The following is a 16,684-nucleotide window of genomic DNA, read 5'->3' as shown; positions in this document are numbered from 1 at the left end:
GCTGTATCGCAATCCTCCATCCCTGCATGGCAAACTGTGTGTGTGTGTGTGTGTGTGTGTGTGTGTGTGTGTGTGTGTGTGTGTGTGTGTGTGTGTGTGTGTGTGTGTGTGTGCTGGCGGAAGGTCAGACTTCCAACTTGTCATGATGATGATGAGAGAAGACATCACATGACTGCACAGGTTTCATAATCATGCAGCGCAGTGGGGACTAACCCCTGCCTGCTTTTCGTAAAAGCACTCACTTAAATGTCAAATACCGCAAAGGAATAATATTTTATGCTCAAGCCGAGAGGGCCAAGTGAAACGTCAAATATCCCCAATACATCTATAAATCACACTAAAGCAAAGGGATAATGTATTTTTAACCTTCTTTCTTATTATTTGTTCCTCTAATGCTTGGTGCACTTCATATAAAGAAATTTTTTCTGCCACCCAACACTTAAAAATACTGTACATGTATGTCATGCTGTGTGTGGCTCTCATGCTGCAGTAAACAGGACACTGAGTTGCAGGGATCGGGGCAGATGGAGGGCCTGGCAGGGGAAAGCCCGCAGAGCCGAGCAGGTTCTAAGTGTAGACAGGAAGACTAAAAGAGGCTGATGGTGCATCCAAGCCGGAGTCAGCAAAAGTGACACTTAAGTAATTGGCGCGTCTCCCCTACAGAGCTTTTAGTGGGTCTGTCCAAATCCAGACGCAGTTTAATGCAACGATAGCTCCGCTGATATTCCAGGGAGTTTAGAAATGAAGCAGCAAGACAAGAAAAGCTGAGACACCCATGCCAAGTGCTCAGCAGCTGCTGTTGTTCTCACTGTCTTTGAAGACAGTGTGACAGAGAATCGTGTGTGTGTGTGTGTGTGTGTGTGTGTGTGTGTGTGTGTGTGTGTGTGTGTGTGTGTGTGTGTGTGTGTGTGTGTGTGTGTGTGCCTCCATAGCCACAGCATGTGGGCCAGCATGTGACGAGCTTGACTAAAAACACTGTTTGTGAGTTGTTACACTGAGAAGTCCTCTCTGAGTTTGAGTCCAAGAATAAAATCTGTTCGGGAATATTAAGCAGGCACTTTGTACTGTCAATCACACACACACACACACACACACACACACACACACACACACACACACACACACACACACACACACACCACACACACACACACACACACACACACACACACACACACACACACACACACACTCGTCACTGCTCCAGAAACACACTGCGACTCCATGTTGTACGAACCGTTGCCTTTTAGGAGTAATATTTTAACCAGGATAATGAGATTTTTTTTTTAAATCTGGCCATGGTGTCATTTATATCTTCATTTGTAGAGAGACGATGTGTTTTCAACATGAATATTTCATGCAGTTAAATGGAACCCAGGCCTGTACAAGTGAATGTGAGTGTGTGATTGTCTGTTTCCTCTGCTCTGAAATGTGCAGAGTGTGATCCTCCTCCAGCCCCATGCGGTCGGCTTCATCAGCTGTGAATGCAGGTTGGATTATAGAGTATAATTTACGCTCTGTAATGGTAGCTGTACTTGACCAAAAGTTTTTTTTTACATGTTTTAGCTCTGTTTTAACTTCTATGTACATGACCCACAGTGTCGTTTAAAATACTGCTCTGACCGGACCTTAAGGACACTGCATGCATTTTTTTCTCCAGGGTAATACATTGTGGTGTTGCTCCAGCAATAGCACTGAATCCTCCCCAGGGACACATGAAGGGTTCTTGGAGATTTATTTATTTTTCTAAATCTGAAATAAAAAAAAGAAAAAAGAAAAAGAAGCTTCGTGTTTCTCCTGCTGAATGTGGTGCAGCTGAGTTTTGTTCAGACGAGATGTCGAGCTCGGCTCAAACGTTCTTCAGGTTATTTTTGGAGCTGGATGTATCTGTTTTCTTTCTATTCCAGCTTCCTGCAGCTGTAACTCTCTCTCGCTCTCTTTTTGTCACCGTAATCATCAGTTATAGGTCAGAGTTACTTTCATACAGCCGTTTATTGACTCGGAGTTTGATCACACTTTGTATCCAACATGTAAGATCAGAGTATTTATCTTCACGTGTGACGAGAAGAAAACAAATTCTTCCAAATATAGCTTGTGTTTCCTATTTTGTCTGTAATGAAGCAGTAAAAGAAGCCACGTCCTCTGCGGCTCAAGTATCATTCACTGGAGGCCACAGAGAATGAGCGGCATGCACATTCTCTGGAGTGCTGAGGTTTGAGAGAAATGATGGTCTCTGCATTATGTTTCTTCATGAGTTTCCTCCAGCCTCGAACTCGATCCTGTGGGAGTTTTCTCTCCGCTGATTCTCCTTCCCCTTGGTGTTTCATATCTGAAAGGAAAACATCCTTCATACCGTTTCTAACACATGATCACATGTGACATGAAAGCACAGTCAATGCCATCCTCTGAAGACGACAAACAACTACAGTGATTTCATATAATTAGCATTTGAATCCACATTTTCGAGAAAAAAAAAATCCGTATATATTAAGAGGCTTTGAATTTACACTTTTTCAGATGTGAAAGCTTCCGCCGCTGTGGTACAGCTGCATGCTGTCAGGAGCAGCAGGTCATCTGAGTTCGGGAGTCTCTCTGTGATTATCCCAAGTGAAATCTGACTCCTCAACACTCGAACTGTGAATTATGTTTTCGAGATGTTTTACTTTGACGCATTGGCAACCTTCTGCTTTCAGGAAGTCTTTAAGGAAAATCAGAAAGAAATAATTTACCTGAATTTATTTAATCTGTTAATCTAGAAATTAAAATTCACATTTTTTTCCATTTTACTGTCCATTTATAACACAGTCTAAATAAAAACAATCTGAGCTTTAGTTATCACAAGATCTGACTATATTTTGGTCCTAATGAACGAAATGGAAATTAGAAACTGCTCAAACCTTCTATCTTCCTGTGTGTTCTGCTTTTATACTACTAATCAAAGATGGAACCCTCAACTTCTGATTTATTTTCTAAGAATCTTGTATGTAGATTTATTGATTCTTACTATTATAACTTCTATTTCTTTATTTTTTTCCCCATTTATTGTTGAAAATATTTTGTGCTTTATTTTTGTGTGAGTCTACCTCTCCAATGTCATCAGAATTAATGAATTTTCTGATATACTTGTATGTCTGTTAGAATATTGTATTTAAACCTGGTCAAACATTTGTTTTTGTTTACACCGTCTCTATAGCAGACTGGGTCTCCTTATAAAACTCTGAAAAACATTTTTTGGGGTAACTCTAATTATTCTCTATACAAATTACACTGCTCATAGCACCAATAAATCAAGTTGCACTCTTTATTTACATTACATATTTGTCCGTTCCTTTGATAATAACACAACACAAGTAAGCAAATCCTTCTAAAATAACGTTCTGGATCACACATTCAATTTGCTATTTACATGATGTTTCTTGTAGTCTTTGCACTTTTCTTTTCCAATGTGTGGCAAAACAAATTAACTCAACACCAAACGTGAAACATTTTATGTCCACTACATTGGAAATGTTAAGATATTGATGAGATATTGCAACTAAGTTACTAACTGACTGATCTGATGTAATGGAGTCAAAATACAACAAGCATCGACGTTAACGTGATCTACAGATCATCAGATTCAGGGATTTTGATGGGCTCCAGTGTGATGGTGGGGAGAATCAGATGGGTGCCCTCCGATATCCATCCCTGAGCCGTCCTGTTGAAGGTGGGCCGCTTCACCCCCTGCTCCTGGAGTTCGGGGTACCTCGGGGGGTTCAGGTCGATCTCGGGGAGTTTGAATGTAATTCCCCTGGGAGCTTTGTCAAAGCCTCCATAAGGAGTGGCAACCCTGAAATTCAGATCAGTCATTACAGTTACTCTCTGTCTCTGGTTTGAGCCGGTTCACTGAAATCTGATTTGGTGGTTTTCTCACCGGTTGAAGCACTTGTACTCAGGGAGATCTGGCCGTGGGTCGAGCTCGGGCATTTTCAGTTTGACAGTCTCAGCCAGTTCAGGGTCATTGAGCATGGCCTCATCCCATGGAGAGTGATAGGATTTGTGCAAAGTTGAGGTCTGCTGCTGATCTGCTGCCGTCTCTGAAAGGGAGCGCACAAAACAAAAGTCAGCACGAGCTCTCCGGTGTGAACAATTGTCTGTACACTGCAGCAGGGGTTGCTGTTCAGAGTTTACGGGTTAATGCTGAGCTGTTTTCTTTATCCCTTATACGTCAAAGCGGAGCTGTTTTCTTCTACCTTTTTTCGAAGCTAAAGTCTTAAAGTGGGCAGGATTATGAATAGACACTGTGCTTTGAGAACACTTAACGCAGGCAGACTTAGATGTCCATCATTGCGATCTCAGGCCTTAAAATAGCACATAGTTGGAGTGTGTACTCATCATATAATATATCTACTTGGGACGATTCCCCACCGAGGCATATTAGAGTGATCACAGCTCTGCGTGTCCCTGTTAAAACAACATAATTTACAAAGTTACTAAAACTGTGAAATTGTCCATAGTTACATTCAGTACATAGTTTGACTGAAATCCCAGCTGTCAGTATTATGGCATTGTTACATAACCACCACCTTTTATTTGACTGTGCAGCATTAACAGTTCGATTATCGGACTGAAAGAGAGTAAAATAAACCATAGCTTTTGAAGCAAAATTTACACATATTCGCACTTTTATTTGTTTTTGTATTTATATGTTTCACAGTTTTTGGCAGTGAATTACACAAGAACTGTATTGTGGATTACATTCATACCTGAAACAACATTTTCTGCGTTGGTGGTCTCTCCGTCCGCTGGCCCCTCCACTTTAATTTCCACAATTTGTGTATTGTCATTTAAAATGTTGTTCTGAAAAAAAAAAAAAAAAAAAAAAAAAACAATAAGTATTTTCAAAGTCAAATACTGTAGTTACATCATGTACTTACTCCTGATTCAGAGACACATAAAGACGGGTGACAGTAAAACACTCGTCAACATGCACTGATAAACATGGAAGCAGCTCCTCAACAAAGTGCCTGAGCAGCCTCTCAGAGGATTCAGTGGCAGGAAGTCGGAGCACGAGGCACATGTCTCTGTTATCATCCATGTGCCTCAACACATTTTTTTCAAGATCACAAATTCTTTGTCAGTGATAAATCCAAAGATCTTCAACACAGCTTATTGCTTAAAGTCATTATTGTGGAAGGAAATGATCATGTGGATAACTTTAAATAACAAGTAAGTTGACTTACATTCAGCAGAACGTTTGCTTCATTCTGAATACTTTCAAACGTGTATTTCTCAGATCTCTTCTGTCGCATTTTGAATAGCCGGGAACCTCTGTTGGAAAGCAGCGATAACTCCTCCAGCATGATGTCTTTGGGAGTGCACAGCTTCTTTCCTAGATCCATAACGGCGCCTGTCAGGAAACCAGGATGGCAGAAAAATGTAGACATGAGCAAACAAGTGTAAAAATCTGTTAGATGAAGATGTGTTGTCACATAAATCACTGAAAACACTTTAATCATTAATTTTGTGTTCAGTGTTATTGAAAATTAGTGAGCATGAGTAGAAATCTACTATTTTTATTCTTGCCTAATCCTTTCTCTTGAAGGGTTTATTTAAAAATCTGAAGAAGTTTTGGTGCTGCATATCCCTGTAAAATGTGTGTAATCACAAAATAATTTGCATTGTAAATCATGTGATGTAAATCATCATGGAGAGTGATTTGTCATTGTACTTGAGAATCCCGTATGGGCGTGCACAGTATTTCTTCATCCACGTGTGCAGACAGAATGTACACCAGCTGTCACAGACCTTCACCCAAACAGCTACACAGTTGTCCTGACTGACTTTTCCTCCCCTCTCCCACCCACCCAGAAATAGACTTTTGAAAAGGACAACGACAAAGGATTCATCGCCATCGGCACTAAATCATCTGTTTATCTTATTTATGGCAAGTGTCGCAGAGTAGCCCTGATATTTTGAACCCTCGTCGGAATAGAACATCTTTTTTGCAGCGCTGTGTTTGTCCGCCCAGCCCTCAGCTTTAGCATCATACCGCTGGTACCATGGACCTCTCGGCAAATAGCTGCTGCACACTTCTTCCGCTCTCCAGTTGGCATTGTACAGAACTGTGACATTGTGGCTTGGGCGAGGTTGGCAGACCTCAGGAGGACTGGAAACACATACAGGACACAGGATGTAGTCGCACTTGCCAAGTTGTAAAGAAGTAACTTGTGCTCCTCACATCGCCCAACAGTGTTGGTTATATAGTGCCAGTTCATATGGCGCTTGTTGGATTTAAATGTACGGCCATATTTTATGATCTGACGGAAAAAAAATACGGATTTGTAAATGCACAAAGTCCATCACTAATGGAAAACAAAGACGGGATAGAGATTTATGGTCTCATTCTGGAGTGTTACATAATACACTTGCACATGATACAGTTTTTTAGTCTTAAGTCTGTCTCCGGCTTGGTGTCAGCATAAAATGAAACCACATTTAATGATCTGGATTGAGCCTTATGAAAAATATAAACGAACTGCCAAGTCAGCATTTTTCATTTTATGATAATCTTTGCAGACATCACATTGAGTGATTACAGCACATTGCATAATCCTTAAATCCCTATTGTACTTGCATTGTTACAACACACATACACACAAGTAATTCTTAAATCTCATCCTACGTCACTGCGCTGGTTTTCGAGTCTGTGATCTAATGTTGGTGGCATCCCCCTTCACTGTTGTCACAAATATCGCCCGAGTAAAGGTCAAGGATGAATGCTGCCCTAAGTTTAAATCCTCAGGTGGAGGACAGAACAAATGCTCAGAGGTGCTTCTACGGAGCTCAAGCATACCTTCGAAAATAGCTTTCAGACGGGCGACTGACATTGTGTTTTTGATTTTTATCTATTCATTTTTTTGTGAAATTGAGGAAACAATGTAGGATGACACATCTCTGGATATACTTCTCAAATGCTTGTAAAACCTTAATTTGCCATGCACTGTTAAACTTGGCAGGAGTTGCATTCAGGGTTAAAGTTCAAATAATTAAAATGTATATAGTAAAGAAAAGCAAAGCAATACACTGAAAAAATATACTTCATAAACAGATAAACCAGTAAAACCATTTAAAATGCGCTGTTGTTTCAGGATTTCCCAAATTTAGGATGCAAACCAATTTGTCGCAACTTTATCGAAAGCTCTCTCATCAAATTCAGCATAATTTAAATGTAATTCTACACACAAAACACACATCGCAGTGGTTCCTCCATACCTGGGAAGTCGTCCCTTAGTGTGCAACCTGTATCCTTGACAGCGAGACACAGAGGCTCAGGGGTCAACCTACAGTAGGTAGTTTGATCTTCGCTGATCTTCACACTCCTGGACACTAAAGCCAAACTGTGAGTGTGCCTCTGTGTCTGTTGTGTGAGTGGAATGCAGCTTACATCAATAGGCTAAAATTAACCTGCCAAACACTCAAAACCCCTCTCAAACACCATGGGGCCAGGATAGCTGCCCGGCAGACAGAGGAGAGAGAAAGGGGAGAGGATGGACAGCGCATGCATGCAGACGCCCATTGGTGTTCTTGGTGTGAAGGATTTCCCTCCGGAGAAACGCTCCTTCCACTTGTTTCTGAATCCTGAAAGTCAACATGTCCGTGAGGGCTGACATGACCTCTGAGGGGCTGCGCCTTCCTGCAGGAGAGGTCACTGATACAGGACGCAGCTGCTGCACCGTGACTTTTTTTTGCTAACCGAGTCAAGCCTCTGTTATCGCGTACAATTACTGACTTGGGATAATGATCGACAGTGAAGTGAGGAGGGTTTTAAAAGGGGATGGTGTTTCCCCGAGAAGATTTACTGTGGCAGCATTGAGGATTTTCTTCTGTTAGTTTACGAGCTGAGACGCCTCAAACATACGACACAGTTTCAACATAGAAACAAATAACAAGCTGACCCATAATTATATGCATTTGTTTTTTTTCATCCATTCATCTTCAGTGATACTTTATCTTAATATAAGTTAAGGGTTGTGAAGTGCTGCAGCTGATCTCAGCTAAAAATGGGTGAAGGTCGGGTTCATCCCGGACATTTCAGCAGTTCATCACAGGGTAAACAGAGAGACGGACAGACAAACACACACACAATCAGTCCCACAGCAAACTCACTCACACAAATTAACTTCAAGTGTGTGTTTTTGTATTGTGGAGAAAGGCCCTCAATCTTTGACTCAAACCACAATGTTCACTGTCAAAAGAATAAAATGTATTACTGAAGGATATGACTACACTTTCAAAGGATTTGAATTCTGTAAAAGCTAAAGATATCACAAGACATCCCTGACTATTTCACTGTGATAAGTAACATAATATAATATAATATAATATAATATAATATAATATAATATAATATAATATAAAACAAGACAACAAATTGTTTGTGAAATTCTGACTCCTTGCATTGAGAAAATAACACATATCTTTTTAAATATATATTTTAATGTTTGTGTTTAAAAAGTGAAGAAAAAAATCTACAGCACGATCTCAAGAAAAACCACAGTATGGATTGGTTACATGCGAACAACACACAGTGTCACCAAAGTGCCATTATCAAAAGGTTAAATGTCTTTACACATGGAACAGTCAAACATCCTAAAGCAAAAATATGTTTATGACAATGCCACAACACCTTTAATGATTTCAGACTTCCACATGCTGCTCTTCACTTCGAATAACAACTTCACGGTTGAAATGTGTGCCAGTGATATTATAATACAACATCAGTCATGGAATATGCTGTATGTGTCACTGCTGCTGCAAAAATAGGTGAAGAAAAATTAAATTCATGACATGATAAGTGAAATCTGTACAGCTGAGCTGATTGTTTAAATGTGAAAGAAATCACCGAATGATCATTCAGCAACCAGGATCGTTCTCTGTCCCATAATGATTTGTTCATCATAATATAAAACTAATTAACTTTTCTTCAGTTAAAAAAAAACACTTCTCCATTTACTTGACATTTCCTTCTCTTGTAACACTTCCACGTGCGCTCACATAACACATGTTAATGCAGTTTATCCACAATGTCTCTCACATCACTGTGACGCCTCCCATTGAAACTGTGTCACAACCACAGCTACACTGTGCTGGTATTCCTCAGATCAAATCACCATTCAAACTTCAAAATAATCTAAAATGTGCCAAAAAAAACTACAAATAAAATATTTGTACAGTGAGCCAGGTACTTATTGAATCAATTCTATGACGCAGATCAACCACAACAAACCTCATTTTCCATTTGCACAGAGTGACTCTTTTCTGTTATTCTGTTTATTTTCCACTAATACTACATACACCCATTAAATAAATATGGCTGTGGATAACCCTTGGTGTGATGGCTATATATACATATCTGAGTGGTTTTTAACTTTACTGGACTGCACTGTACAGAGAATACTTTGCTGGACTGAGGCCTTGTGCCATGTAGCCGGCGCCGGCCCTGCTGCCCAGCCTGAGAGGCTGGGCGGGTTTGAAGGGAGGCCCATAGAAGGCTGGTTTCTCAGGTGAAAATGTCCTGCTTATGGACAAAGCCTGAAAAGCTGGTGCTGCACGGGGATGATGACCCCTGCCGACAGCTGCAGGATCAAGAGACACCCGGCGCTTCCATTCATCTGGAGGCTCAGGCAGAGACCTGCGGTGCCCTGCAGCTTTGACACCCGAGGCAACAGATGACGTGAGGCCCCGAACCAAAAAGGCCTCGTCCACTGAGCCAATGGGGCTCCGGGACGCCGCCTCCCATGGCGTCGGTGGCTTGAAGGCCGTTTCTTGAAAGGATGCTTGCCTCTGCAGAGGTGTGCTTCCGGGAGCAGGACGTCCAGGCGGATGCAGTGAGTTCAGACGTCTGGGCAGACTCAGAGAGCGGCTTCGACCGAATGCCTGGAAGAAAAGCAGCTCTGTTGATGGAACAGCAGTATTATAGGCTTTGCTGCCACCCTCTGGCTTCATCACAGCATACATAACTCACAATTGTTGCCAAATCACAGGTGATGAATGTGAAAGCTAGCATCCTTTTTTTCTTTTTTAGAGAAGACTGCCCTCAAGATAATTCGCTATTGGTGTCAACTAGTTTACATTGGTTCTGGTTCTAATAGAATGTTTGAAATAAATACGACATACAGTGAAAGTCTAATGTGTGAAAGTCTAAATAGGCATCTCTTACCATTGAAAAAAAAATTAATTAAAACAATTTCTCAACTTACCTGATTTTGGTGCAGCTTACAATAGTTACAGTGGAGCATCACGGCAAATTACTAACACAATTTAACATTTTAATTAAAATCTCAAAAAAATGGGAATATACCCATTCCACACTGAGGGACGTTGTGAGGCTGATGCCAAATTACTGTAACATCAATCAAACACAGTCACTAGATGATGGCTCAGCTGTGATGAGGCCCTCGAGAGATGCAGTAATTAATGATTGTGATGTTTGATGACTATTTTTAAATGTTCAGTATGATGAATAATGAAATCCATCTAGTGTTATCAAACCATTGTCTGAAGTCATACAGAATTTGACTTTAAAAGCAAATGCAGGGTTTTGTGTAGGTTTTGATACTATTCATATAAATCATTCACCCATCAAAGCAATAAAATGCAAATACCTACTACTTCTGGGTGAATTTCATTTTCATATAAAATATTTTTAAGAGAGAGCTTATTGTTCCAAACTTGCCACATTCAGAGCTGAAGAGGATCTGCGTGAAAGTGTGAGGCAGAGAGAAAATATAGAGATGAAACCAAAGAAGAGACAGTTCCTCAGAAAAGACTTGGTGAGTTCACAACACTCATAAAACACACACGGGAGGAGGAAAGAGAAATTTAATAGCCTGGTTGTGCTGAGTACAAGTAGTGCAAACAGTGATATGACAGAAAGACAGGGTGTGAAGTAAAACAAGACAGGTATTCACGTTTCCATTTTCAGCTGCTGCTAATGATGCAAGCAAGAAGGAGAACATTAAAATCACAAAGAAATGTTGCTCATATCATCAAGGCTGACACATGAAATCAGATGACTTCGGCTGAGTGACTGGCCATAAATGGTGATTGCAGACATTTTAAAGTCATCTGGATAAATAATCACAACCAACATGAATGCTTTGAGCTGTTGTGATACCATTAAAGTCTGGAATGAGACTGAAGGAATTGAAAATTCTGTTCACCCAAATGAAGTGCAAAGGGTTTTTTTTTTTTTTTGCCCCCTCCCCCCAAACACATTAAATCATTACAGGTATTTAGTAATATGATAGTACACATGAGTCACTGTAATCCCAGATGCCAGAATCAATACAAATGTGTTTGATTTATTTGTAATCAAGGAATATACTTGTTTTTGCATTGTTTTGGTTTCCAGTGGTTTTTCTGCAACATACACATTTCTTACAAAAGAGTACAACACTAAAAACTACAGGACTTAATTGTTTCAGGCTTTTTGCTCATAGTATTGCACATTCTGTAGCACTTCCTGAGAATATTTCAACATTACATTGTCTCACTTTTCCTTGATTTTTTTCTTTTTTTAAATCTTCCAAGTAAGTACTTGAAGTAAATACTGTGTGCTATTATTAATATTATTATTGGTTGTTGTTTTTCTACAATTGATTTTCTTTACATTCACCTTTATTATTCACATCAATGTGTATCTGTAGCACCATCCTTCAAATCATTTTGGATGAGGCCAATGTTTAGTGCAAAGGACTTTTCTTTCTGTCTGTTAAATATAAGACATAGAATGTGCTACCAGGTTACAGATGTGATCATCTGCTGCAGCTGCACCAGACTGTCACCACTAACGCAGCACAGCAACAGACTTCCTCTGTTTACTTGTCATCACTGGCTTCTTAGCGGAGAACTTTGGCCGAGGAGCCATTTGACGTACGCCCCGAGCAATGAGAGACGCCGGAGAGAAAGCTAAAGCTATGCTGTCAGCGGCAGAGGAGGACTGCGAGGTGGTGCTTGCCGGACGGGAGCCTGGCGCCTGCTTGTTGCTTAGGTGATGAGCTGCAAGTGTTTCAGCAAGCTTTTCATCCAAGTGTTTGTCAGCCACAGGAGGCTCAGCTGATCTTGTGCTCTGGCCAGAAAAACTTGGGGGACTTACCGATCCAGCAGACTTAGCATGGGCATCTGCGGCACTCTGAACTGAAGGCCCAGAGGCTTTATAAGGAGAATAAGAGGGGGAAGATTTTTGTTTGAGGTTTTTGATAACTTCAAACTTAGACACTTGGGTGGGTTTAGGGCTGGGACTTTTGGCATCTGGGATTGCACCGTACTTGAAGAGTGCCGAGTCCAACTGATAAGGCTGATGTTTCATAATATCTAAGGTGTTGAGATGCTTGGGGACAGATCTAGACTTCTCTTTGGTCTTGGGCTTGATTTTGGGGCTTGTGGAGGTGTGCTGCTTGGCCGCCGAGGGAGGGTAGAAAGGAGCAAGAATGGGATTGTATGATAATGGAGGTGGAGCACGGATATTGGATGAATATCTCCATGAGTTGGGGAGAGAAGAGGTTGGAGAAGGGGACCTGGGTTTGCTAACTTGTACTGAGTCTGAATCAACAACAAACTTCTCCATACGGGACTGTCTTTTGGCAAACAGTGCAGCACCTTTCCCCGCCAAAGTTGAACCATCACTACCCCGATTAATTCCTCTGTTTGCCACCGGAGACACCGGCAATGCTTTTGATGAACTGGCGTATGACTTCCCTGCTTGTGGTGGGAAAGAGGCAATGGAGTTCGGAGTGCTGTCAAACTTATTTCTTGAGGGCGACGGAGGGTAATATGGGCTCTGAGTTGGACTGCAGGCCTGCATACTCACTGGGGATCGCGGTTGCTGTTGACTCCAGCTATTTGTGGAAGGCTGAAGATGAAGCTGAGAGGCGGTGTTGACTGGAGCCCAGGTATTGGCAGGTGTTTGAAGTGCTGCCGGAGTTTGATCTGGTGCCCAACGACCGGCCATCTGTTGAGGCTGGGCCCAGTCATCCTGCTGTAAGTAATGTGAACTATTGTGCCCCACTGGACTCTGGGCAGGTAGTGAAATCGGACTTCTTGGAGGAATGTAGGGTTCACAAGAAGGACTTCTCCTTATCCAGGGTGGGCATAATGGGTTGATAACAGGTTTCGGAGCAACTGGAGGGGGATTCTTCAGTTTGATTGTTCTGGGTTGCATAAAATTACAAGCTTCAGCACCTAGACTAAAACAGTCCTCCTCAGACTCAATAAAAGATTTCCTTTCCCCTCTGTTTTGAAGATGAAGCTGTGATTCTTTCGCCAGCATTGATGCCTGCTTGTTTGAGTGTTTCCGTTTTGGCTCTGGCAGGATGCCGGTCTTGATGGCTGGCACCGATATCCGCTCATCTCTGGAGGCAATGATGTCGCCAGTTGGAGACCAAACCTGAGGGTTAGTGGTGATAGGTACCGGCACTTTAAATCTGGCATCGTACTTCCTTGTTGCTGGAACGTCATTGGTGGCCATAACTGGAGCAGTTGAGCGTTTCTGAAATCCTAAGAAAGGCTTTGCAGTTCTGTTCGGCACCAAGGGCTTCTGGACATTGGACAGGTGATTCAGCTGTTGAATTTCTTCTTGGTAGTCCAAATGCTGCTTGAGATTTACATCCATGTAGTTAGCCTGACCACCTTGTGCGTACATTTCCTTACTGTCATAAATATTAGGCACTTCTGCACATTCAGGACCCACGAACACCTGCGCAGGCAATCCTTTACTTCTCATTTCTTCGTGTTCTGACACAATTTCGTCGATCCGTTTGCGCCGTTGTGCAAACATCAACACGCCCTTGCCCTTTGTGTCTGGCAGTGCTTCCATTTCTCGAACACTTCTCCAATTCAGACTCAAGTTTTGCTGCTGGTGATAAAGGGAATACTGCTCCTCGAGCTCAGAATCACTTGTAGCCACGAAGTTGTACCCAGCAGATCGAACTTCTTCAGTTTCTTCTTCGATGTGGTCTTCACTGTCAAGCTTGTTGTCACCAGTTCCGTAACTCACAAGCGTGTACTTCTTCACCCTCTGGCGCCGTTTTTTGAATAGCAGGGCTCCCTTATTTTGAGGATTGGGCGCGTCAGTCAGAAGTCGAGCAATTCGCTTACATTTAGACTTTGTTTCCTTGACATGCCTTTCTGATTGGCTCTCGTTGTGAGTGAGCCCTGGGACAAACGAGAAGGCAGAGAGGGAGGGAGAGGGGAGAGAGGGACGGGGTGAGCCACATGGAAACATAAATCACAATTCAAACCCAAATAAACCTTTTTTTTTTCTTTTTTGTTAAGAGTGAATGTGAAAGAATTTACTACAAAGTATAATGCTGTATTTTCAGATCTCATCAGAATCAACATTTATTTCTTCAAGCAAGTTTGACAAGTAAGAAATTTTTAAAGCCAGTTCTGCTGAAGCAAGCATACTAATAAAAGCATCCTATTTACTTACAGCTAACCTGGGGAGGGGGGTCCATGAGGCAAGGAAAGTGAGGAGCTCACTTTTCCATTGCAGTCTTACGATTGGAAAAGAGATCGGGTGACAGGCCAGGGTGACATATGCTGGTGTCTGTCAAATTTGTTTCTGCCACCCTCATCATATGGTCATATTTTATTCTTATCCTGGTCTGACTATTAAAGCCAAGGGAATTCTCCCTGTAAGTCCACCTCAAATAGACTACATGTTACAACATGGAAATAGCAGTACTCATAATGCCTTATACAAACTTTATATTTGTTGAAATAGATGTTTTACTTCAGTTAACTAGTACACGTGCAAAGCTTAAAAATAACCCGCATTCATTTCAACAGTGAATTCAATCTTATCCACACATTTAAATAGATCAACTCAATAAAATCAGAAGAAAATAAACAGCATCGTTGAGATGTGCAGTTTGCATGACTAGCTTGGGTAAATTCTAATGAAGGTAGAAGACAGATACTTACGTGTGTACCTTACCCCGTGGCGGTCCGGTCTGCACAGATCTGTGTCAGACTCTGAGTTCCACTTGTCTGCCTGCTCAGCACCCTCATCTGAAATTCCAAAGAAGACAGAAACAGGAGGTGCTTCACTGCTCCCTCCTTCCTCTGAAGATTCAACCCTCCTGTTTTCAGTCGCTGGGTCCTGCCTATTACTGGCTCCCTGCGGTTCTTCAGCGGTCAGGGTCAAGGCCAGGGTCATACCAGTGGTGGAACCAAGGGCGGAGGAGGAGGACTGGGAATGCGGCCTCGATATCTGCCCCGGGCGAGGCTCGGAGTCTGGACGCTCTGGTTGCAAGGACAGGGGTGTTTGTGAGGTCTGGATGTCGGGAGATTCTCTGTTCGACTCTCTTGAATCACTTAAGTACATGTCATCCTCTTCTCGATACGAAGCTTCCTCTTCACTTCCACTAAATTCGGGTTGTTCACCATCAGATTGCCACCCATCAGGCTGAAAGCGATCCGGGGAGTCAGGGGTGCGAGCTGTCTGTGGTTCCAGAGGATACTCTGCCTCGCTACCATCCTCTTCATTGTAGGACTCTGCCAAAGATTCGGAGACACCAAGTTCCTGGGAACCCTCTGAACCTGACCAGGGGTCCAAGTTGTCATTCTCCAGGTCTTCACCCTCTGGCTCCATCTTCACCGTTGTTTCACCAAAGATACCTTACATAATAAAAGGACAAGAAAGTTTAAGGTCAATAAACCTTGAAGGGCATCTTTAAATAATGACATATTTTATCAAAGTGTCAATATTGTATGTTATCTCCTAAAATATAACGCTCACCTGCAAGTAGTCTCCAAACAAACAGACATGAATACAAACATAATAAAAACACATTTTAAAGTTTCATTGTTAACATTCCTAGACAAACACATTCAAGTTTCGTCCTGTGCAGCTTTCATCTTTGTTTGTTGTTCAAACAAGACATTGCATCGCATTTAGTACCTCTGTGGCATTAGAGGCTACCCTGTAATTCCCCAAATTATTCCTATCCCCAATAGGAAGTGCAGCTTTGCTTTGGCAGATTCATCAGGGCTGCCGCTGCTGTAAATGGAATGGTATGTAATATCATGGGGGGAAACAGCATCCACATCCAAGAGCATGAGCAAAACAATCGGGTGGCTGTTTTCCGAAGTCCTGTTTATAGTGAGGTTTCTCCCCCCAGCCCTGTTCTCATCCGTCACCGCAACAAGTATCTGTGCTGTTTGGGCAGTCAGCCTTTCCATTTAAGAACTAAAGCAGAGACCCTCTTTTTTTTTTTTTTTTTTTTTTTTTTACATGACAATTCCCCCTCTTCAATATTGGGAAGGCTTACTGTCAATGAGGAAAGCCCTCTTTAAATATTTTCTTCCCAAACTTTGCCCAAAATATAAATATTCTTAAAGACTATGAAACTGAGAAAAATTTACAGAAAAACTATTGAAACCTTCCACTGCCTCCTGAACTAAAAGAAATGAACCTGGTGTATCTCATGAATTGTGAAGACTGAACATTTGGTTTAAACATTCCAGTGGACTTTTTGAAAAATTAAATTGAAAATGTTTGTGTATGGCTTTGATCTCAGAAAATATGACTGGATATTTTCATTTTAGTTTTTTAAGAAATAAACAAATAAAAAGCATATTTTGGGGTTCACAGTCAATATTTGGATTGTTTTTTGTTTGTTTTTTTTCAAATCCATGA

At 41.6% G+C, this 16,684-nt stretch overlaps 2 protein-coding genes across 3 annotated transcripts; both read right to left on the bottom strand.

Moving 5' to 3' along the window:
• Positions 1 to 3,293: 3,293 nt before the first annotated feature.
• LOC115390067 (myozenin-2-like) lies at positions 3,294 to 7,422 on the bottom strand. Of its 2 annotated transcripts, XM_030093728.1 has the most exons (6): positions 7,255 to 7,422; positions 6,032 to 6,148; positions 5,223 to 5,389; positions 4,746 to 4,839; positions 3,914 to 4,076; positions 3,294 to 3,829 (listed from the first exon to the last, which is right to left on the bottom strand). In XM_030093728.1, the coding sequence occupies exons 2-6, from the start codon at positions 6,111 to 6,113 to the stop codon at positions 3,604 to 3,606; spliced, it is 732 nt and encodes a 243-aa protein (XP_029949588.1). In that variant the 5' UTR covers positions 6,114 to 6,148; positions 7,255 to 7,422; the 3' UTR covers positions 3,294 to 3,603. The 2 variants fall into 2 exon arrangements, with proteins under 2 accessions (XP_029949588.1, XP_029949589.1); XM_030093729.1 differs by lacking the exon at positions 6,032 to 6,148 and having other exon boundaries at positions 7,255 to 7,398.
• Positions 7,423 to 11,654: 4,232 nt separating this feature from the next.
• Positions 11,655 to 15,648, bottom strand: LOC115390009 (synaptopodin-2-like). The gene is made up of 2 exons (XM_030093658.1): positions 14,968 to 15,648; positions 11,655 to 14,196 (listed from the first exon to the last, which is right to left on the bottom strand). The coding sequence occupies exons 1-2, from the start codon at positions 15,635 to 15,637 to the stop codon at positions 11,831 to 11,833; spliced, it is 3,036 nt and encodes a 1,011-aa protein (XP_029949518.1). The 5' UTR covers positions 15,638 to 15,648; the 3' UTR covers positions 11,655 to 11,830.
• Positions 15,649 to 16,684: the final 1,036 nt, after the last annotated feature.

This window comes from Salarias fasciatus, chromosome 6, assembly GCF_902148845.1.
Source record: "Salarias fasciatus chromosome 6, fSalaFa1.1, whole genome shotgun sequence".
NCBI lineage: Eukaryota > Metazoa > Chordata > Actinopteri > Blenniiformes > Blenniidae > Salarias > Salarias fasciatus.
Note: the sequence above shows the minus strand (reverse complement) of the source record. Positions and strands in the feature narration are given on the sequence as shown.